At 35.1% G+C, this 23904-nt stretch overlaps 2 protein-coding genes across 17 annotated transcripts in view; one reads left to right on the top strand and one right to left on the bottom strand.

Annotated features, from left to right (window-relative positions):
- Nucleotides 1-23904, top strand: part of GOLGA4 (golgin A4) — a 213595-nt gene that overhangs the window by 23303 nt on the left and 166388 nt on the right. The gene's annotated exons all lie outside the window — the stretch shown is intronic.
- The window catches only part of LRRFIP2 (LRR binding FLII interacting protein 2), a 56006-nt gene that overhangs the window by 25912 nt on the left and 6190 nt on the right, over nucleotides 1-23904 (bottom strand). For 8 of the 16 annotated variants that reach the window (XM_065627502.1, XM_065627496.1, XM_065627501.1 and 5 more), the window contains exons 2-10: nucleotides 22344-22448; nucleotides 11960-12046; nucleotides 10436-10486; nucleotides 7688-7741; nucleotides 5759-5824; nucleotides 2884-2949; nucleotides 1367-1441; nucleotides 647-694; nucleotides 518-562 (exon numbers count right to left, since the gene is read on the bottom strand). In XM_065627502.1, coding sequence (XP_065483574.1) covers nucleotides 518-562; nucleotides 647-694; nucleotides 1367-1441; nucleotides 2884-2949; nucleotides 5759-5824; nucleotides 7688-7741; nucleotides 10436-10486; nucleotides 11960-12046; nucleotides 22344-22433 — 582 coding nt within the window. In that variant the 5' untranslated portion in view covers nucleotides 22434-22448. The remainder of the gene's footprint in view (nucleotides 1-517; nucleotides 563-646; nucleotides 695-1366; nucleotides 1442-2883; nucleotides 2950-5758; nucleotides 5825-7687; nucleotides 7742-10435; nucleotides 10487-11959; nucleotides 12047-22343; nucleotides 22449-23904) is intronic. The other 8 variants (XM_065627506.1, XM_065627505.1, XM_065627504.1 and 5 more) reach the window with 3 other exon arrangements.

Here is a 23904-nt window from a genome sequence, read left to right as displayed (position 1 = left end):
AGCCATTTTAATGGCACTTCTAGCTACTTTTTATTTTGTAAAGACGCAGATTAGGTTTTCATCTTATTACATTTTTGTATTATTATTAAATTTAAATATGGCATCTTGTTTGAAAGTATTTAAAGTGTATTTACCACAAATTTCTGCAATCTCCTGACAATGATTTTTCCTATTCAAATGCTTAAGTTCTTTAAATACTTTTTTTAGTATTATACATGCAGTTGTTATTTAGTATACTTAGATTAACTTCTTGTAACCCATGTTCTTCAACATCATTGTTGTATTCATAAACTTTATGCTTGTCTGTAAAAAGATCAGTAAAACAGCAGCAACTACTAAAATTCTTTAGAGAGGCAATTTAAAAGTGTTAAAAACATTAAACTGTCTGCCTCCAAAAAACAACACACACAAGTTGCAGCTTTATTTAAAAATATGAAAAAATGCACATGTAATACTGCCAAGCCTCCTGGCCATACAATACAAATCTAAGGCAACCATGCAAATGGTGCTTACGAACCAAACTGATACTTCTTATCAAACCAGTGTTTACAGAAGGAGATACCTATGAAGAAAAGTGTAATTTTATATTTCTGAGGCCATTCAGACATCTAAAGATAAGCAAAATATTATTTTACGTGGTACTAACCCTGTAACTCCTAGTTGTTGCCACTGGATCACTGTATAAAGAAGAGGACTGTAGTGTGAAGAACAGAAAACATCAGAAACACTTGTTCTGCATACATTTTTAAAAAAAATCTATTACTCTGTACTCCCCAAAAGTTCTAAGGACTGAAATATTAAATTTCACATCTACAACAGACAGGAATTTTAAGAAATGTGTGGATGCACACTCCAAGAAAACCCATTATCTTTGAAATCATAATCTAAAACATTAAGTAAAACAATCCAGTATTTTTATCAGAAGACTTGTAGAAAAGAATAAGAAATTAAGTAGCTTTCAAAAGACACGTTCATTTCCTCTAGCTACTTATTTAAACCTGACCAGCAGCTGCAGGTACTGGAAGATACCACCCATCTTACAACAGACCATTGATTTATCACTCCTGTTACTGTAGAAGAAAAGCAGTACATCGGTGCCTAACTCTTAAGACTTGTTGTTGTTATTGCTGGTTTTTAAAAACAGGACTTTGAAAAAGTGTCACAGAGTAACTAGCGTGTTATCCATTCATTTTATAAAAGGCAACCCTTAAAAGCAAGAAATACAATTTTGACTACCACTAGCTGTAATAATTTGCAGTCTTATAGAAGGAAAGAGAGAAGTTTGTTTCATATAGCATAAGAAAGCAAAGCCAAATATATGTATTTTATACACATTGAAAAATTAACATAAGAAGAGGAGACAGACCCGAGTATGGTAGGAAGGAACTGGTTTACTATGTCTAAGGCTGCTATAATTTCTTTGATCATAGTAAATTCCACTCTGTGGGGGAAGAAAAGAGAAAAGATGCATCTATAGATCTTGTAAATAAAAGTTCTCTCTCAACATTGTCCAAAAGTTCCCAAGCTTAGAACTTCTACAAAATGCTCTAAAAATTTTCCCCTATAGTTGACCCATATGTGATGTTCTGAAGGAAAGTGTAAAAAAACACCCCAAACTATTTATGTACTCTATATAATCAGCATTATCTATATTTTTAATACCATGTCCAAAGTAGTAAATAATTTTGTGTCTTTTCCTTCCTCCCTAAGAAATAAAAAAGCCGCCAAAAGTTTCCTAAGCCCTGACAAGTGCAGCATGAAATACATGAAAAACATGTTTGACAAAACTTGCTAATAATTAGTACAATGATTTGCTTGATTTTTTTTTTTTTTCTATTAGATACCAATCTGAATCAGAACATTTGGGGAGAGAGAAGGACAGAAATTCCTAAGAATTTAGTAGGGCAATGGCTGTTTGTGTGATCAGCATTAGTCTGCATCCTACAACCATTCCTTACACCAAGCGTGCATGCTGAAAGCCTAGCAATTATACTTTGGCTTAGTTATGTTGTTTTTTGACACTTCCTACACAAATTGCATATAAATGTATATGTGAGAAAAAAATGATATACACATATAACGAAGGAAAAACAGAGACATGAAAACATGGCACAGAGTAGTGCTTTCAGCATGTAGTGCTTGACAGCTCAATAAGCCATGAAAGGCAGGCAGATAAATACTCCTCATGTATTTAAGAACTGAGGAAACAGGAAAATGGTGCTTCAATAGCACACAGAGAAATGCTGTAATACAATTATAAGTAAATACACAAATTATTTCAGCCTTGTCTCAACACAGGTGTCCATGCCCCCAATCCCTGATGCAATTGCTGATCCATCAGTGCCAAAACCCTCTGAAAAATTACATCCAAAATATATAATTTCTTGGCACTATATTCACATATGTTACACACCAAACTTTCTAGAATAGTTTTGGGAACATCACAATAATCCACATACTTTTTTCAACAGTTCACTGGGTTAATGTCAAGGTTTATGGTAAATTCAGTCTGCCTTACATCTACATTTATAATATCTCTAAGTGATAGGGGACAAAGTGTAAATACTACAGCACATATCTCCATCCTGACTGAATAAACTTTCATCCAGAAATGCCACTTTTAAATATTCACAAAAGCCTTCCCCAGGCCTCCAACAGAATGTGATTTCTATTCAGCTGATTCCATTCATGGGATTCCACTGCCATAAGCACAGTTTCAAACGCTCAACTTCAGGTCAGAATTTAGTCAGTACTAGAGGTCTCTTTTTTCCTGAAAACATTTATGCATATGTCAGCAAGCTAATAAATTTATCCATAACTCTATCAGTATGTAACTCTACACAGTTAGTATATTTATAATAAATATTATAGTAAAAAACTAACCAATAAGTCTTTATGGGAATAAGCACCTTTCTTCTTCGAACTATGAGATTCACTGTAAGCATGACTCTAAGAATAAAATTTAGAGAATTAATGTCACTATATAGCAACATCTTCAATCTTAAGATATAAATAAGTCAAACATAAGGATTTAAGATTTTTATCACCTACAATGAAAGCACAACAAAAAATTCTAACTACATTATTAGAATAATAGGCCATACCTCTATCTCTGTGTAAAAAAGAACCGATACGTGAATCTATAACCAATATTATCTCTGATTAACACAGACTTGGCTTAAGCCAGTGCTCACATTTCACAAAAAAAGCATAACCAGTAAATAAACTAAAAAAGCTTAACCTTACAGATTATTTTAAGCATTACATTGTGTTTGCCTATCTGTAGCTAATTCAGATAACACTGCTGTTTAAACAAATTCAGCTTTTTAAGCTGCTTACATATTCCTTTTAGTGGTACTTGGTGCTTGTCTTTGCTTAAGGAGACATACACAAATCTTTATTTGGCATAATACCAATAAGAATGTGATGCACACTACTACCACTTCATAACAATAAGGAGGACTTTTTTTTAAGTTATATAAATCACCTGTTTTTTTTCCTCAGGACAAATAATTTTTCATTAGATCAAGTTAAAGTTTCTGTATGGAAATGGAGAATACAAATATATGCATACACACACTTGGTTTTTAAAAAGTATGTCCTCCAAGTCTAATCTGTATATATCGGTTTGCTATAAAGTTAAGAAATAATAAATACTAAAAAGTGCTTACTGTAAGACAGTTTTCTGTAGTATGTGACTTCATTAGATTTTCTCCCAGAAAAAGTTTATACATGCATTCTATGGAAAGTATTAGAATTGTACTGCTACTTTAGGTCTGAAAGCAGGATAGCACAAATTTATATACTTAAAAAAAAGTCAATAATTCAAAGTAGCTAGTTAGTGTCTTTACATCTTAAAAACAAAGTAAAAAAGGAGTTTTCACTCAAAGACATGCAAAGTGTTAACATACAGGGATCGAGTATCTTGAAGATATATCCTTAGCACTGTCATACTGCAGTAAAAAACCCCATGAAATTAAAATAATGAAATTAAAAAAAAAAAATCAAAATTAGCTTTTTTCCCCCCAAAGAATGACTAAAAAGACTTAAAAGGAAATTGCAATAAAACATTCTGCTAATTATGAAAATGTATACAGAGGAATGCCATTTATCCAATCTAAAGGGCATTCTGAGGCTGGAACACTGTTTATTAAAGACTATTTTTCCCCCAACAGCATCCCAATTTCTGAAAAGTGAAATAATTTTCGACAGCAGTAGGTTATGTGAAATATTTCACGTGGTTTTGGTAACAGTATTTTAAATAATTAAGCAAAGTCTTGTACAGTACATTATATTACACTGAGACAGTGTTTACTAGGTTATGTGATAAAAGGCTCATGTCCACACAGGCAAAGGAGCCCAGAGGACCATCAGTCAGCCCTGATGCCCAGGTGTGAAACCCATCAAGATGTGGGGGGGTCTCAGGGCACCTAACAGACCAAGGGAGGTCACTGTCTACAGGGCATGGAAGACATGATGGGATGCAGGGTAACATGGGGAGGAATCAAAGGTGGGGAAATTGAGGGAGATACAGGTGTATTGCAGAAGGAGCAACTGTGTGAAAAAGGAGGAACAGTGGGATGAAATGGCCAGTTGTGTGTAAAGAGATTGCCAGTCTATCAAATCTAGCTACTCAATATTTATGAAAACAGCTTTGTAGTAATAGCTCAGCCAGTGTCCACATGGGCCTTGTCACTCAACAACAGCAAAATCTGTGGAATTTATACATTCTTTTTAGCATACAAATCTTAAATTTTCAAAGCAAGCTTATGTTTTCCGGTTCATTTTAAATGTCACAGGTATAACTTAGCTATTCTGACTGCAGGTAATGCACAATCCAAAAATGTTACTTAGTATCATCCTAAGCTTCCTTAAAAAAACAAAACAAAAAAACCCCCAAAATTGAAGGCAGCTTGAGAACACTACAGACTAATAGCATGCTAGAGTATCACTCAGTGTAATTTCCATCATGATAACTACTGAGACAATTACAAGAAAATATCATTTCTACTTGTCTATTGATACACCTCAAAATTCCTTCTAGAGATCAAAATAACACCAAAAATCCCCTGGGTTTAGATTTTATATTTGTTTATAAATTAATATAGGCCCGGTTTAGTTCATATTATTTAATATTGTTTTCATATTATCTCAATAGTTCCAATATACTCAATATTCATACTATATTAAAAAGTAATTTAATATTATTAATGTAATTTACAGACTATGGTACCTTTTTGTGCTTTTAAAAGTATAACTATACAGGACCCAGAGGACACTGAACCAGTTTTAGCCAACTTAAAAACTATTTTAAAAAAAATTATAATTATTAGCTACCAACAAGCAACATTGCTGTCAGAGAATGGAGAGAGATCACTCAGATTATGATCATGATCACAAGATTTAACTTATACCTTTACTTAACTATTAACAGCTTAAGTCTACTAACAAATATTTAACTTGCTTGAACTAGGAAACCACAAAACATACAGAAATTTCTGAAGAAGTAAAACTTCTGTTTGTATTCCCTTCCCTAAGACTAATTCCCTTCAAACTCGAAGCTATCTTCAAAGACAAAACACAACACTGAGCCCTCAAACTTGCAATCACAAAGTGTTTGATTACATCAGTTAATCAGTCCAATTAATACAATTTTCAACGAAGCAGCATGCTTTCGCCAAACTACTGCTTTGGTAAGTAGGCACAGAAAATGTTATAATGAGAACACATCCAAGCATGCTCATTCCAGGCTACACACCAAAAGATCTCTCCTTCTGGAGGTACTTGCTCTGCTCCTGTGAGACCCACTGACATCCAAAGAACTCTTAGGAATGAAATTGTAAAAATATATCAACATATAATTTTTAAAAGCTCTAGTGATAACTGTTAATCTTCACTGAAAGGCACAAAATAATCAAAGCAGTCAAAGAAATTCTGGGTAATCCCCTCCAAATGAGCTCAGTTACCTGCAGAGTTCAAACCCTATTCTTTAGTCAAGGGTAAATTACTATATCTCTATTTTAGCATATTTTTTATGTTAACCAAGACAAGAACAGATCTGAGCAAACTTGTACCAGCTCACAAGTTTAAGTGTTGCCACATAATACACTTTACATGCTTTTTCTGTAAAACATCTACTGTTTGCAAAGTAGTCAACAGTACCTGATTTAAACAATTTATTCGGTAAAAATATCCGTGTGATAAATTGCAGAAACACAACACCAGGACTTGCAAGACATAACACAAAATTCAGTTAATCAAAGACTGCATCTAATTGCTGAATCCTCTTAATAAGTGACAATAACTTTTTTTTTTAAAAGTCATGCAGAGAAACAGCTTATCCCACCTTTCAAAATAAACAAAACTAACCCTTTTATTTTAGCAATTTGTCTGTCTCCTGGTCTATATATCCAGATCAATGACAAGCCGATTTCTAGGTAGATCTACTAAGATGAGGAAAATGTTTACAAACCCTCAATAAAGCCATTCTTTAGCACTGTATATGACCTAAAGAGGATAGAAGAAAGCCTATACAATACGATAAATACTATTAGAAGTCTTTGGGATACCTCGAATCATTCAGGTAAGTCTTTGCCAGTAACAAATAACATATCCTCATATTCTCAGAGAATTAAACACTACATCATACCAAACTCTTCTTCAAATTGTATCCAAAGGTATTACTAGCTTTTCTTCCACAAATATTATAGAAACAAAAGCGCAAGACAAGACACAACAGTGAGCAGATTACCATCAGCATCAGTTTGGAATGAAAGCCCAAGTTACAAATCGGTATCACTCATCAGCAGTAAGTGGCATTGATTCAGGGTGACTTGAAGTCAGCAGTAGTATTTACTTTACTAAATAAAATTCGCCTGTTTGCAGAATTTGAGAGACAGGGAAAATGGGAAAGACATTTTTCCCATTAGACTTTCTAAATTAGACCAATGTTTGATCATAAACAGCACCTTCACAGATGACCACGAGATTTGATGCGTAGTACAGGGCGTTTCAAAAAGATGGACCAAATTTCAAATATATGGTGATTTCAAATTGGGTATATATTTTTGAAACACCCTGTAGTAACTGTAAGACAATTGACAACTTATGTACGAATCTTCATACTCTACCATTTATAGACAAGCCAATTAATCCTTACTAGTTGGCAATATCTGAAGCCTAAGTACAACTTACTCAGCTTTTTAAAAAAAGACATAAATCATATTAGACTGGAATAACACTAAAAGATGACACTTAAAACTTGTAATTAAATATATATTATTTCAAATAATTGATTGTTGAACTACATATATTTCCAAACAGTTTCCAAATGCCTATTCAGTTATTTTCACTAATGAAAATATACTGTAAATAAATATACGTAGTAGAGGGAAAAAAGCATGAGGTATTTATAGTAAAAAGAATCAAAGAATTTAAATGTGACACACGAGATTCTATTTAAATACAAATATTGAAGTACGTAAAAATAAACTATCTTGTTAACATTGATGGAAATAAAATACCAGATGAATTTTAATATTGTATGTGACTTAAAATACTGACTCTAAAACTACTAATACTTGGAAGTCTTAAAGTATCATCCACTCCCCAAGCAAATGAACCCAAACCCCCCTTTTTTTTGTTTTTTGAAGGCCATAATGGAAAAGTGTACAGTTTGAACACAAACCAAATATGAATGTTGACTGGACCGGTGAGAATACCTGGCCCTCTCTGAATCTTCCTGAGAAAGAAGAAATGCAGAGTTATTTCATAGGGAAAAAAAAAAAAAAAAGACAAAGTAAAATAAAGCAAAGGTGAGTAACATGCTGTTAGCACTTTTAATGTTATGGATCATTTTGAATAATCCATCATCGCAAGTGAACTCATTCAAGTCACAAGAACTGTGATTTCACCTGATCTAGGTAAGTATGCCAACACACTACATTAGGAGATGTAAATAAGGGAGGTTAGTTTAATTAATAAATAGTGTTCAGTAGTCAGTCTTTCTTCTGATTACTGTATTAATGCATTAAAAAAGTAAAATATGTTTAAAAGAAATTAAAGTTAAAACTTTTTTAAAAGCTTTACCAAATTAGAAGTACATTAGTAAGAAATTTACTATATAATTACTACAGTCAGATTGTTAACATTTTACAAAGTTATATTAGCTCTAATAGAGATGTTCATTCTCACTTTCCTCATACATATTTTATATTTTCTCCTCTATTAAAGGAACAAAGTTTCTTAGGCAAATCGATCAAGTATAAGTTCTATAGGTAGTTCTGCTCCACAATGACAGTGAAAATAATAAACCCAAATTACAAAATTTGGGGGAGGACAACTAGCTAAGACACCTTAATATCTTTTGTTCTGTTGAAGATCAGGGAATGTTCACAGAAAGGAATATGTGAGAAGCAGCAGGACAAAAGTGCAGCTGATTTAAAACTAAATATTAAAATGCTTCACATGCCATAAGCTTCTCAAAATTTTAGTTACTGTAGGTAAGCACATCAAGAATAAGATTTTAAACTATCCAATTTCAAGGCTACAACAGGCTCTAAAACTAGGAATCCTTCCTTAAATGACTTGCTTTCTACAGTTTTCAATATGTCAATCTATTCTAAAGATTGTCAGCCAGTTATCTTCAGAGTTAAAAGCTCAGTCTCCCGATCACAGATGGATACCTAAGGTCTAAAGCTGGATTTCAGACTGCTTATGGTCACGTGTTTATTTTCTACATTATCACTGGATATATTAACTAGTTCAATATTATTTTGTGACTATTCAAGAGGCCTGGTTGATACTCTGCAAGAAAATTTCCCACAGAGAGGACAAAAAAAAAGAAAGTTCATTTCATAATGACATTTTAGTCTTCCTCTCTATAGTGTCTACTTTGAGGTTTAAAATGAACATTTATGCTATATAACTTTTCAAGACATAGTCAGATCACTGTCAATACAGTTTTCTGTACGTTTCTGTAGGTTATTTATTTAGGGCAACAAGCTTCTTCCTGACGTAGAATCAGAAAATAGAAAGCCAGTGTTAAAGTGTTCTGCATATTCAGGTCAAAGGATAAAGTAAGTACTGCAGTACGTACTGTAGATAACTGCTGCTGGTAGCTATCAAGCTCGTTTCTAAGAACTTAGGTTTGAAATATGCACTTTATCTAAGAGAGGTGAGGTCTCCTGATCCATGAAAGGAGTGCACATGTGCTCAGAAACCTCCTGCAGCAGATGTGCCTCTTACGAGCGCCAAGAGGAGGCATTGTTCAATTGGGTGGCATTAACTTCAAATCGAAATTGCTCACGAGCACAACTTGTGTTCTGCAGTTTGGAAACCCTTGCTCTCCAGCAAAAAAGCATTCAAATGTGCATTCCACCACAAGATAACATAAACCTGTGTTACTCTTTATAAGTGACATGGGAACTAATATACACACACATATCAGCTAGGCAAAGAGGCAATACAAAGTCAGCACACCTTTTGCAAATAAAATTCTAATGACAGTTCTAGGATTTCTCAACAGAAATGCTGATTAACTCTCACAGTAGTTTTAACTATTTGAAATTATGGTTAGTCTTGGCACGTATTTCTTAAATCTTCTTGATTCAAAACATCTGCACAGTGAACACTTCCCTAATAACAAACAGAAACTCACATCTCCCATGTGCCTTCTTAAGAGGCAAGTAAAGTTTGTGAAAGGAACTCTCTAATGAAACATTGCACTAAATTAGAATAAATTGAACAGCAGCTTTCTCAGATTGTAACTCAACTATCTCTATTCCTTCCTACTTAGTGCATTTAATATAAATAAATGAACATTCAAATATTTTATCATTATTATTTGAAAATGAGGGACAAAGGGTAAAAGGATGCAGGTGATGCATGGGGTGTTTTTAGTTGCTTGTGAGGGGTTTTTGTTTGTGTTTTGTTTGGTTGGTTTGGGGTTTTTTAGATCTTTTACAATTTTTTTTTTTTTTTAAATCATGGAGGTGACAATCATCAGTGAAAAGACTAGCATTTGCCACATTGCTCAAAAAGGAAAAAAAATAAATGCAAGTCTGCTAAGAAAAAAAAAAGTTAAAAAAACCCAAAGCACAGAAGTTAACTGAAATTAAAACATTTACGATTGAAAAGATGTTTACCTGGATTGAAACTAATTCAATTTCATTTTAAACATATTCATGACTTTAAGCCAGTCCATGGTGGAAACAAAAAAATTCATTTTAAGAAAAGCATCTCATTTCATAGTTTGTCTTTTGCTGCCATGAAGTACCCTCTATATCCACATCCATATATGGTTTATATGTAATTGTTTTCAGTAATAAAACACTTCAAAATGACACACAGCAAACCATTAGTAAATTACTTCCTCCAAATCCTGTGTTAGTTCTCTGAGTGGCACAAACATGCACAACAGGTGGTTTTAGCCTACCATCCATTTCTGGATATGAGCCCATTTTCTATCATATGAATGCTGAGAAAACTACGGAATGTGAAAACAAAAACAAAGAAACCATTTACAATATAGATTATTCACCACACAAGACTGGATTCTTAAATCAAATATTTGGAAATATCTGAGTTAATTGCCATGTAATCTTCAGTATAATGTCAGATACCTAAGGCAGTTAGAGAAGTAAAAGTATGGAATAATAAGAACATAAAATTGAAGCAGAAACATGTTTTGCAAATTGTACTTGTTATTACCACAGCAAAAAAACCCCAAACAACCCAAATATCAGCATTTATATGGATTTGAATGTAATAATGATAAATAATAAATTATCAATCTTTTGCATGCTACGTCAAAACCTGAACCAAATGCAATAACCATGAAATAATCAGACTGTTGAAAACCTAGTTCCTAAGGGTTTTTTCCCTCAAAAGATGAAAACTTTTTTTTTTGAGAAATGTGTGGAACACCACACACCATATGTGTAAGTATTATCCCAAATCTACGAATTTTTTAAAAATAAAAATCCTGACAATAGGTATTTATTGTGAACACTTTTAGCATAATTCCCATGGGAAGAAATTGACTGAAAACAGTATGTCCAAAGTTACATATCCAAATTATCCAATTACTAAGTATATTGTACATGAAAAATAGAGCAAAATAATTGTCTACTTTTTGTAGTTGTTTATCCTATACACTAGGCCTTGTACGTTTTGGATATGGTCATGTTTACTATTTATGCTGTGCTGCCAGTTATCCATATTTACATGGATCATTTGCACAGCAACAACAAGCAAAGAAACTGCCCCATGTGTTAAGTAACTGCTCTTATAAAAGCACAAAAGTCACCAGCTGACTCAGCCACAAGTCTAGTAAATTCAAATCCACACAATATTAAACTTCACATTAGAAGCTGACAATTGTTCCTTTGTGCAAAATTATTTATGCAAGCCTGAGTTCTAGACATTGTCATTATGTTCTCTCCTTCTGCTCATTTAAAATCAAATAAGCAGTAAAAAGTAAGCCTCAGCAATTAAAATATCTAAACATTTAGACTCATCTCTGTCCAATTTTTATTGCTAGGTTTGAATTTACTGCATTTGTTAAAAGTAAAACATCCAAGCATTTGATATTGTCTGTAAAGCTAGAATTTGAAATCACACTAAAAACGTTTTATTTTTAATTTGAAAGCAAGAGCGCTAACAGCCTATTTTGTACAGCAGATTTTTCCTACAATATGAGTGCAACTATTGAAGAAGTTCAAAATGAATGGTCAGATCAATATTTTGTGAGGTGCCATCTGCAGGCAAACACAAACAAGTTGTCTTTTCAGATATACAACTTAAGGGGAAAGAGCATGGTATGGGAGGAGACAGAGAGGCTAATAGTTGCCTGATGTCATAAACACTAGCACGCAGCTGAATTACACCGAAAGACAAAAGTACAGAAATATACTAAGAATTTTAGCAAAGGTTTGCAATAATTCCTGATTTACACTACCTCTTTTTGCTGTCGCTCCAGCTCTCTCATACGTATATCTCTTGCTTCTGCTCGAGCTGCCCTTTTGGCTGCAAGCCTGGCTTCTGCCTACAAGCAAATTTAAAATACCGAAAGTTAAACCCACATCTTTTGTATAGAGTGCTCAATTTAATAATATCTTCACAAAAACACATTAAGATTCTAACATCACAATACATAAGTAGTAAAGAAATTGGAGTTCTCTGAATGAAATTTCAGAAAGGATATATACTTAAGTCTTTACAGATATCATTACAAGTCAAAAGAATTACATGTTGATAAAAGAACTGAGTTCAGAAATATTACTATCATTAAATCAAAAAATTCATATCTTACAGACTTTAACAGGACTTTACCTATGCATAGGATTTATACAGGTGTGAATGCAGCTGCAGAATGACATTAAAACAAAAAAGAAATAATCAAAACCTGGTGATCAGTAGATACAACTATGTATTTTCTCCACTTTCTATCCAGCCTCAATCAAAAAAGAAACACATTGTCTTTCAGATCCTAAATGCCACCTCAAATCTAATCAGCTAATAATTACAAGGCAATGATTTTTAACATGAAGCGAATAGCTGAAGAAAACACAAGCTCATTTTTTACATGTTTGAAAAATGAGCTCATGAAAATTTTATCTTAAATTCTTGAAATATTAAGCCACTTAAGACAGGTTTTCCACCAAGATTTCCTGTTGTTTATCTACTGTTGCTTAAAAACTTAAAGAGAAATATCAGTAGCCAAAAGTTCAGAACTCCTACCATGCAAAACATCTAATTTTATAGAACTTTATAAAAATGTAAAATTCAATGCTTTGGTTAAGGGTTTTTTCTGCTTTTGCCACCATCACAGCACAGGTTTATGTAAAGTATTAGAAACCTACAAAATTCACAACAATTGCCAATAACTATCTTTTATTGTGCTTCAGGAAAAAAGTTTAAATTATGACTACACTACAGGTACAAAGATAAGTATCAATGACAAGAAGGAAGGCAAACACATTATAGCTTCATTACTTAAAACAGTTTGTCTTAACTTCAAATGACTCTCATTAAGGTTGTGTTTCTATATTTTGCATACTCAGATGAAGTGATTCCAAGAGTGGACTTCCTGACTGCCACGCTGCAATCCTTTTTCTGAGCACCGTAACACTTCTTCCTACCTGATGACAGCACACGAGAAAAGCAAGGGAATTCCCATGCATCAGGAAGGCTTTTCTCACTTGCAGCCCTTCTCTGTCATTGTCTGTAATCATAGCTCTGTGGCCTATAAACTTTGACACAGATGTGTATGCAGCACAGAAAGAGAAGGGACTTCAACAGCTGACAGGTCTGGGTTAAGTTCTGTCTGTAGATCAGCAGATACACACATCTAGCCTTTAGACTCTGGCAAGGCTTTCCAGCAAATGATAGAAAGTTCGTTTGTTTACTGATTCATGCTGAAAATCAATTCACATTTCACTCTGTCCTAGTCCTATACCCAGAGATCTAACTTTCACATTCCTACAGTAGAAGGGAAACTCCATTTCTCCCAGTTTAATAAACCCTTGAATTTTACAAACATTCGCCATAAAATCGGTGCCTGAATTCAAAGAGAGAATTTTTTTAGAAAAATAGTTTGCTATTACATTAATTATTAATCTGAGCAACAAGGTTCCTCTAAAAGGTACACAATTTCAAAAAGTCAAAGTAATTGGCAAGTTAACTGAGAGCGCAGGTCTCGAGCTTCCTTCAGCAAGCCTTAGAGCAAGAGACAAATCACATTACCATCTGAAAGGCCATCATAACAATTCTTTATTCTCAGCAGAATTGTTAGAGATAAGACCCCATGTTATTAATAGAACATTCATATAAACCTTGATAACTATGTAATTGAAAACCAAAGTTAAAAGTAATAGAGAAATAACCATAATTCAAAAGGACATCACTTTCTTCCTGGCTGCTGTTGTTCACTCTGGTGCGTTACTGAACAAAGCCCATAAAAGTTGCGAAACAATTTCCACTAACAAACTCTTCACAAATTAAATTCTTCAGCTATGTTGAAATAAAGTCTTTAAATATCTGCTAAGGCAAATACAGTGCCACAACAGCTTTGCCTAGAGAACTGAGTTGAAAAGATGAAACTGTTCGGACTATAGAAGCAGCACAGAAAGGCATCTAGGCTACTTTTTATCTTTTGGAAAAAACAAAAATCAAACAAAAACCCACAAAAAAACAACACGGCAAGAAGACAGGCAGCCATGTTATAATACTTTTCCAATTCCATTAGTATTTGAATTGAAGAGTACTGTAAATACATCACTATTCTTTGCTCATAGGAGCTTGGGAGTCAGTACAGGTTGCTTTCTACAGCTTGCATCAAACAAATTCCAGTCTTAGAAAACTACAGACTGGCCACTACAGCCTTGATTTCCATTTCACTGGTCGTTAGTCTCTATACAGTCTTTAGAGAAGACACACATAATATACATTAGTTATTATAAAGATATATTACAATATCATATAACTGAAGTATAGCTTGTTAAAAAGTGATATACCAAATTCCTATTTTCCTGAACTGAGAATTAAACTGTGGATTGTCCAAAATCTAGCAAATCTGACACTTTAATTTAAAAGTTACTAAAGGGAATTACCAACTGCTAAGGAGGAAGGCAATAGCTGAATTTTCTCCAACACTTCAACTGCAAACAAGAGATGAGGTATCCAAACCTGTTAGAGCCATACCGATACATGTACACTGGTGGCTCAAATGGAAATAAATCACTTGGTTAGATATTCTGAAGGGCAAGTAGGACCCATTAGGTATAGATACAACAATTTTGCACAGAATTCATTCAGAGAAGTGATGAAGAAAGGAAATAGAGGACTACAGAGAAGACCTTTGTAAGAAAAGAGATTGGGTAGAAAGAAATACAAGGAAGAGGCTCTCAAGACTAAAGGATTAATAACTACATCTGTAGATTGTTTTTGTATATGAACACACTCATACAACTCTTATCAGTATGATCTGGACCAGCTGGATCATTGGGCTGAAGCCAACTGTATGAGGTTTAACAAGGCAAAGTGCTGGGTCCTGCACTTGGGTCACAACAACCCCAGGCAGTACTACAGGCTCGGGGAAGAGTGGCTGGAAAGCTGCCTGGCAGAGAGGGATCTGGGGGTGTTGGTTGACAGACAGCTGAACATGAGCCAGCAGTGTGCCCAGGTGGCCAAAAAGGCCAACAGCATCCTGGCTTGGATCAGGAAGAGTGTGGCCAGCAGGAATAGGGAAATGATTGTGCCACTGTACTCAGCACTGGTGAGGCCCCACGTTGAATCCTGTGTTCAGTTTTGGGCCCCTCACTCCAAGAAAGACACTGAGGTGCTGGAAAGAGTCCAGAGAAGGACAACGAGGCTGGTGAGGGGTCTGTAGCGCAAGTCTTACGAGGAGCAGCTGAGGGAACTGGGGCTGTTTAGCCTGGAGAAAAGGAGGCTGAGGGGAGACCTTATCACTGTCTATGACTACCTGAAAGGAGGTTGTAGCATGGAGGGTGTTGGTCTCTTCTCTCATGTAGCAACTGATAGGACAAGACGAAACGGCCTCAAGTTTCTCCAGAAGAGGTTTAGACTGGATATCAGGAAAAAAATTCTTCACGGAAAGGGTTGTCAGGCATTGGAACAGGCTGCCCAGGGAAGTGGTGGAATCACCATCCCTGGAGGTGTTTAAAAGGTGTTTAGATGAGGTTCTTAGGGACATGCTTGGACTTGGCAGTGTTAGGTTAACGGTTGGACTTGATGTTCTTAAAGATCTTTTCCAACAAAAACAATTCCATGGTTCTACTTCTTATCTTTTACCGTTTACTCTAAGGACAAATATGTATTTTAAACCAAGTGCCATATCTGTATTTCTCTGGGTATTAGCTCAGCTCTGGGTAACAAAACAAAGCCATCTGTTCACCACTGAGTTCTGGAATTCTTCATTCAAAATAGGTACCAAAAAATGGTAAGTGAGAGGGAAAAAAAAAAAAAGTAATGCTTCCTTGCACCTGCACGAATAGCATCTCATTCTAGAACAACATGATGATTCTGGCTGTTTTCACACAGTTAAGCTACTACCTTGAAGCAGTGCTCACTTTCATTAGTTTTTTTACTGCATATGCTTAGTAAACATGGGGTAGCAAGAGAATGGTCTCCTTCCATTAGAGGTGACATGATCAGTTTGCTTATTTTCACCTAAAACCCAGTTACTAACAACTACTTACTGTCACATTTATAAACCCATCTCTGCTTACTTTTTTTTTTAATACATATTCTTCCACAATTTTTTTAAAACCTTTCAAGTCATTTTATCTCAACTTCCGAGGGTAACATTTAGTTGTTCAGTTAAATCCAAGATATTTTTGTCAAGAAAGAAAGAAGAAAAGGAAAGAGACCAGATTTTAATTTGAATGCCTTTGTAAAGATTGAGCCTATAGTCTCTCCTTTCTGAAGTGTTTTTTTCTTAGTCTCTTCACAGCAACAATCAAGTTTTTCACCAAGTTAAGAAGCATACTAGTACATGGAATTGATAGGATAGAAGCTTCCATGCATGTTGAACAAGGAGGATCATAACATCTGTCTTCATAGTGTAGACAGGCATCCTTCCCCTTGCCTGCAAGAAGGAATTCACTAGAAAGCAATACTATTTCGATTTTAATTTTTATACTGTAGAGAAGGCAATTAATTACCTCAGATTCAGCATAAAAGCTTAATAAGGATAAAATACAGGCTATACTAAAATATGTTATTCACCTCTAGAAAAATATGAATGCTTTTCATCGAAAAATTAGAATTATTTTGTCATTGTGGGCCACCATATATGCATAATTCATTTCTCTCTCTGTCAAGGGAGGTGCTGAGTTATGACCCTGCAGTTCCCCAGGCAGGAGGCCCAGGTAAGCGCATTTGACAGAACATCACGACGTTCTGCCACCTCTGGCCAAGCATCAGCGTGAACATTTTAAAACCTTCACCCTATTTTTTTTTTTTTAAACACACTACTACATGGTGCAATATTTATTTCATCATTTCTTATTAAGTTAACATGCATTACTTCTCTCTTCTGTTGCTCATTCCCACTCTTTTTACCTTCCTCATCTCCTTACTGCCTCATGATCCCAAGGCAACACCCTCATTTATGTGACAAATGTGTTTCTTATGCCTCTTCAGAAATACCTTCCTTCCACTTATTTCTGATTTGTCTACTCTTTCTCCAGTTGTCTACAAAGCAAAGGTTATAAACAACAAAATCCTAAGGTTTATGTGACTTAAAGGTTAATGATTCTCTATTTCCCATCTCTCATTTTTTCATTTATTAGACAGATCCATACATAGATTAGAGAAATCTCTAGAATACTTTATAGCCTATAAAATACCCTTAACCACTATTGAAAAAGAATAGCAAACAAAATTGTAGTAATACTAAAGTAGAAATGTTTGATTTTAAAATATTTAAGTGATCTCTTATTAAAACAATTTCAAAAATAATCTAGCATCTACAATCTCTGTATGAGCGTGGGGTTCTTTGAGGTTTTGTTTGCTTTAAGAAAAGCAGAAGCTGTACGCAGAGAGAAACATGCACTGAACTTTGAACGGATTCAATATGGCAAAGACTATGTTGTTAACTTTTTAAAAATTCATTATATAGTCTTCAAACATTTTCAAATATTGAACTCTTGGCTCTTTCTACCCTGGCAATTAAGTAACATGACATTTTTACCGAAGTAAGAACAACTGCACTCTACCCAAAGTTTGAATCATTAGAGAGTGAATTTTAAATCCAAATGAATCTTTATTCTCTCACATGAGAAAACACCTCTTAAGAGCTTCCAGGCTCCTGCTATACAATGAAAACAGTCAAGAGAATGGCTCCTGAAAAACTACAGACAAGATGCTACAAAAAGGAAATGAAGAGTGATGCGTCGTCCATGGGCTCCAGTTCTTTGTCATTTATTCAGCCCTGAAGAACAGAAGGGTTGCTGATGCAAACACAGAAAGAAAGGATATAAAAATGTAAATCCTGATTGTTCCTTCAAACTGCTGCTTATCTGGTTGAGGCTCGTGAGATGACAAGAGTCAGACTCTTCTCACTTTCTGGCATGATGTTCACTATATCCGAGCTTGAACTGAAGTCAGTGTAAGAACACAGAAGTGACAAACCTCTGCCCTTGCATGTAAGGCTGGTCTTGGAGAAAGAGGTCTCAAGTAATTATAAGAGAGGCCTGGTGACAACAGGTTACTGCTGAATATTTAAAATGAATACAACAGCTTCTCTGTAAATTACAAAGACAAATGAAGCAGTGATGCAGATGTTAGCTGAAGATACTCACTCCATCCACAAAACAGCTTTATAAGCAGAGAATCTCCACAACAAAAGAACAGGGAAAACAGATCTTGAGATCGTATCAGCTGTATCCAGCGTAAACTGTGAATATAACCCTGAGAATGTGAACCTCAACTTCTATTTATTTAGCTATTTGTTAAACAAAAAGGATTCTCACATAAGAACCTAATCTTGATAGGAGCCTGAAGTCATACTAGACAATCCCTATCTGTTATTTGGAAAGTCAGAACTTTCTACAAGACAGAAGAAACTGCCTTCTTTCTCAATCTGAGAAAGCTAACAGCTTCAGAATCCATTATAACAGCTAGAGAAGGAACCAGAAGGTGGTATAAAGGAACTCTATGTTTTCAGGAGATTAGGTGTCCTCAAGTTAACCTTGCTATAATCAGAAGACACTTGCCAATACTTCACTTTAATGTAGTTGGGTGCTTTTACACTCAGAGTCCCCCTACCGCTCGCAGAAAACACCTGAACAATAGACCTATACCTGTTCCCCACAGCTTTTGAAACAAACAGGATGAACTGGTAATCCTCTCTGTTGTACCAAGGTAAGACTTCCAAACAGATCAACTGCAACTAATCTCACTTAAGATACTGAATAATATGGAGAGTGCAATGCTTCCAGAGAAGGATGCATAGATCCCTGTCCCTGGATATGCACATCACCTTTACTCTTCCTCAATTTCAGCAGGCATGGAGAATTCAATGCCAGTCAGGATAACCTAATACAAAGTAGGCCACAAAGAAAGAGGTCTAGTACCTCAGAAGTTCTTGGAATAAGACAGTAATTCACTCAATGTTGATGTTTTAGTGTACTTGTGCGTTGTTCTATGCAGAGGCACTGCAGAAGAGCTTGCCTCAGTGCAAACTCCCACAGCAAGGAAAAGACGTAAGAAAAGTCTCTATGTAACAGTGCTAGTGCTACAAGAAGCGAAGGGGAGGAGACACAAGCAATTGAGGAAAAGTCTTCTGAGGCAGAGGAAAGATTGAGAAAATGGAAGAAATCTCACAAGGAGGAAATAGTTTGACCAAATCCTTCAGATCCCATGATAGTGCCCTTGTCTTCCATTAAATATTTTCGTGATGACACACGAGATTCAACCAGTGCAGAAAAATGACTGTATAGAAATGAATTTATTGGATCAGTACCCAAGAATTGTTTACACAAGGTTTCCTAGAAAGTAGATGTTTGTTGGTACGAAAAGGAAGATATCGCATCTTTTTTAATGCATCCCATAAAACAAAGTAATCTCAATTTTGTCAAATTAAGAGTGATAAGAAACAACAAGACTAGTGCTTTCTGAAATCTGGTCTTTTGGAGGAAAAAACTCAAACTTCATGGCCTACACTAAGCCTTTGTTAGTACTAAAAAAATCTGATAATTCCTAGCACCATTTCGTGACTGCTCTGAACTCCAGAGCACTTCTATGCAGTTTTTCCATGCAGGTCATCCTGAGTGCCAGCTTTTTGTTTCAACATATTCTGTTTACGATCTCTTGATACCTAGAACACCTTTCAAGGATGTTTTTCCTCACAAAACATCTGACTTCTGGATTACAGGGCTCAATTCAACTGTTTTAACAACATCTGCTAAAAAGGTAATTTCAGAAGAGGAAGTTGAGGAACAAGGCACCCTTTGACAATAAAAAGATAAGCAAGCCACATTGCTGAGATAATGGCTTCGGAACGTTAAAGTACATCTACTCTATATATTCATGCAGTGAGAACTGACATGTCCTATGTCAGCACGGTAACAGAAAATTTTCCCCAGCTTCAAATGATAGTGCCTATGTGTGGCACAGTAAAATCAGATGTTAAAGACAGAGCTTAGTTTTGTTCACTGGACTCTGCTGTTATATCCTAAGAAATGCATTCTGTTTCTTTAAAGTTTTCTTTAGAATAAGGTGGCTAATACCATGAATTACAGCTACCAAATCAATGACAACAGCTGCTGTCTGACATAGGATCTGAAAGCCAGCTTCTCCTACACAGACCAAGGGATTAACAACCTAACAGTAGTACATACTGTGGTGATACAACATTCAAGATGACACAGCTTTTCACACTATTTTGAAATTGGATAACAATTTGAGACTCTTAAAGTGAAACCCGAATATGGCAACACAAAAGAAGAAATGGTGCTGTACACAGCCTCAAGAACATGTAGAGGTAACAAGCCATTTTATTTTAAAATACGTTCAATTCTCTCTAACATGCCGTGAAAGGTGACCCATGAAATACAAAAAAAATGCCAGAATACTAGAAAGGGAAAAATAATTCTAATAAGAAAATCAGAAGGAACATTTAGAACTAATTTGAATTAAATTGTTCTAAGAATTAAGACAAACTAGTTAAAGAAACAATTAAATGCCTACCCCTTAAAATGATACACTGATCAGCATAACGATTTTAGTTATCATCATCAGATTTAGATTAATATTGAAATACCAAATAGGTTTTATGAGCTTTTCAGCACGTTGTTTTCCAGTTCATTTTTGATAGCGGAGGAAGGAAGCCTTAATATACATTAATCCCTGGAATAGACATATTCAACTCAGTTATCTCTGTGAGATAACACTTCTAGCTGTAAGACCTAGTATTAGTTTAATTTAGCATTAAGGGAAGGGGGAGGAGGAGGGCAAAAACCAACACCACTTCATTTTTGTTTAATTTACACTCATGGTCAAATTTTAATTGAGGGGTTAGCAATGTAAGAGAACAAAGCCCCACAGTAGTTTTAAGCAAGATAATACTTATAACACCTTGTTATTGAGTCATTTTTTCCTAGGCTAAGTTGCAAGCTGATGTTACTCTACTGGAACCACACAGAATATTCAAAAGAAATTTAAAGGCAGATTTCTTCTCCTTTGTTAACTCTTTTCCCCCAAAATGGGAGATGGAACTTGATGAATGAGACTGTACATGACTCAGAGCCCCACACAGAACATATCTGGTAGGTCAAGAACTTGCATTAGATTTGGTGTGAACCATAGCTTCTTGGAAAGTTGCCAACTAAATGAAAATGATTTTTTTTTTTACTGGCAGAACATTTCCTTAGCCTACAGTCTATGATGACTACATTTGAAAATGCACACAGCAGCTGTGTTTTCAAAGACCTATCACTTACATATTTCATCTTGCATGCACATGCATGTATACATACTATACACACACATATACAGACAATAGTTTACATTACAATGCCAACTAGAATCTGCATTTTACACTCATATCAACTTGGATTAACAGATTCATAGATAGTGTAGCTCAAAGCTTCTGTATCCACTTGTATATAAACAGTACTAAGGCTTTTGTTTCCAAGTCACAGCATTTCCTCTCAGAAAAGCTCAAGTCCAAATAGACATCTGTAAGACTAAATTGCAGCTGCCTCCTTCCTACATCCGGTGGGACAACATTCTTCTTTGTACACAAAATTGCCCTTTGTATCAACTTCTTGTTAATTGAATATTTGGCTGGTTACCTTCAGTGCTCTATTTTTCACGTGGTAACTCCGCTAAGGAAGTCCTGGTATGGTGTATGTATTAAGCTTTTTTTGAAAGAAATGTGACTTCACAATTGAAATAGACTATATGACTATTGCTCGTTCAACAATAATACACCATACTTACCATCTTAAGAATACTACACACTGCAATGGGACAAACATGGGTTTTTTTTTTGTTTTAGACCTGAGATAACAACTGGATTTCTCATTTATCTTTAGCTAACAATTATTTGAAGCATATAACTATCTGTAGAAATATCTGCTAAGCTTAAGCGTGATCCTGTCAAGTTACATTAATCATACAATTAATGTATCATTGTGACAACATTTCAGTAAATGTGATTTTTATTTGATCAAAAATACTCTTAGTTGGTATCAGTTGTCAACATTTTTGGCAAATTGCACTTTTTAATGCACAGCTTAACTTTCAGCTTTTCTGGATAATGAGATTTCTTTCACACGTATTTCTGAATTTAAGACAACTTGAAATTAACAAACCTCTCTGGCAATGTTACTCAGAGCTTCATCTTCTGCAGAAAACCTGTCTTTCACTGGAGTTCTCTTCCGTCCTGATCCAGGAGTTCCCATTTTTATTCTCTGGTCCTGTATTTGCAAAAACAGACGTGAAAAAGCTCAGTTTTCAGATCCAGAATTAAAACCAAATAATCCACACCCCAAAACATAATATACTTTCCAATTATTTAGCTATATAATACTCAAGAAACCTACATGCCATTGGCACGCCTTTCTCCAACAGCTATATTTCTGGGAAAACTTTATCACTAAATCTTTTGACAGCTTTACAGAACATCACTACATCCTACAAGGTGCACACACAGCAAAGTTTTTGTCCTGAACAGAATCTACAGCTTCAAGGTTACACATAACTGTGAACTGTTCCAGGCTCAATGGAGATACTTATATACCCTGCCACTTTTCACAACTCCTACAAATAAGCATCCATATAATTTTATGGACTTGAAGAAAACCCATTTCAACAATGGGTTCAAGAATTAAACTTACACATTCATTAGAGCTCTCTCTAAAACAGAAAAAATAAATTCAGCAGACGGAAACTTTTCAAAGCATCCAAGCAGGTAGATGGGGCTTATTTACATTACATTTCTTGACAAAGATTATTTTGCCTAACAAGACTTCTAATTTGGGAAATGAAGAAACAAACATGCTAGCATCATATATCCAGAATGATACATAAAATACCCTCTTAGCTTTCACAGAATCATACATTGTCCTGACTTCCATAGCTTGCTAATTATGGGAAAAATTATTTCATTGCATGTTATGAAGAATTTAATATATGCCATAAGATTAGAATTTTTGCAGAAAATAACAAAAGAGAACCTGAAACCAAAACACAACCACACAAAGAACAGTTTGTTATACTGGCCTTCCTAAAGATAATAAAAGGAAAGTACATTATAATCTGCTGCACTCACTGTTCAGAATTCCTATGTCACATCCATTACATGTTTATTTCTTACTGCAGGCTGGGTTACAGGTTGTATTATACAACTGATTAAGTGACATCCTGCAGTATTTCATTCCAAAAAAATGAAGTGTCTGAAGTCCTCAAAGAAGCCAAAAAGCCTGTAAGGAAATCCCTCAAGTTCCCTCTCATTGTCACTTTAGGCATATATAAGTTTATCTCTTCCCCAAGTCTTTGCTGTCTACTCTTCTTCCCACTACCTTCTGACTAAAGGTTTCCTTTGTTTCTTTTTGCTTCCTAGAAAAAAGCGTGACCCGTCTTACATAAAACAGAAGCTGAACTACAATTTAAGGCCCTGTCACTCACCACCTTCAATGGCGCCACCTGTTCTGATGCCTGGGTCTATGCCAGTGGATTTGGCATCACATCCATGCAAGGCGTTCAGATACTGCAGTGTGAACAGGCTATAAATAAACAGACTGAAACTCTCCTTTTCTCTTTCAAGTAAGACTACAAGATAATTATAATTCACCTGTGTAAAGACAATCTCTGTATATTTGATCCAACAACAGAAAAGCACAGCTCTGCTCTGGAACCAGCCTCAGTTTCTCA

This window comes from Caloenas nicobarica, chromosome 2, assembly GCF_036013445.1.
Source record: "Caloenas nicobarica isolate bCalNic1 chromosome 2, bCalNic1.hap1, whole genome shotgun sequence".
Taxonomy (NCBI): Eukaryota; Metazoa; Chordata; class Aves; order Columbiformes; family Columbidae; genus Caloenas; species Caloenas nicobarica.
Note: the sequence above shows the minus strand (reverse complement) of the source record. Positions and strands in the feature narration are given on the sequence as shown.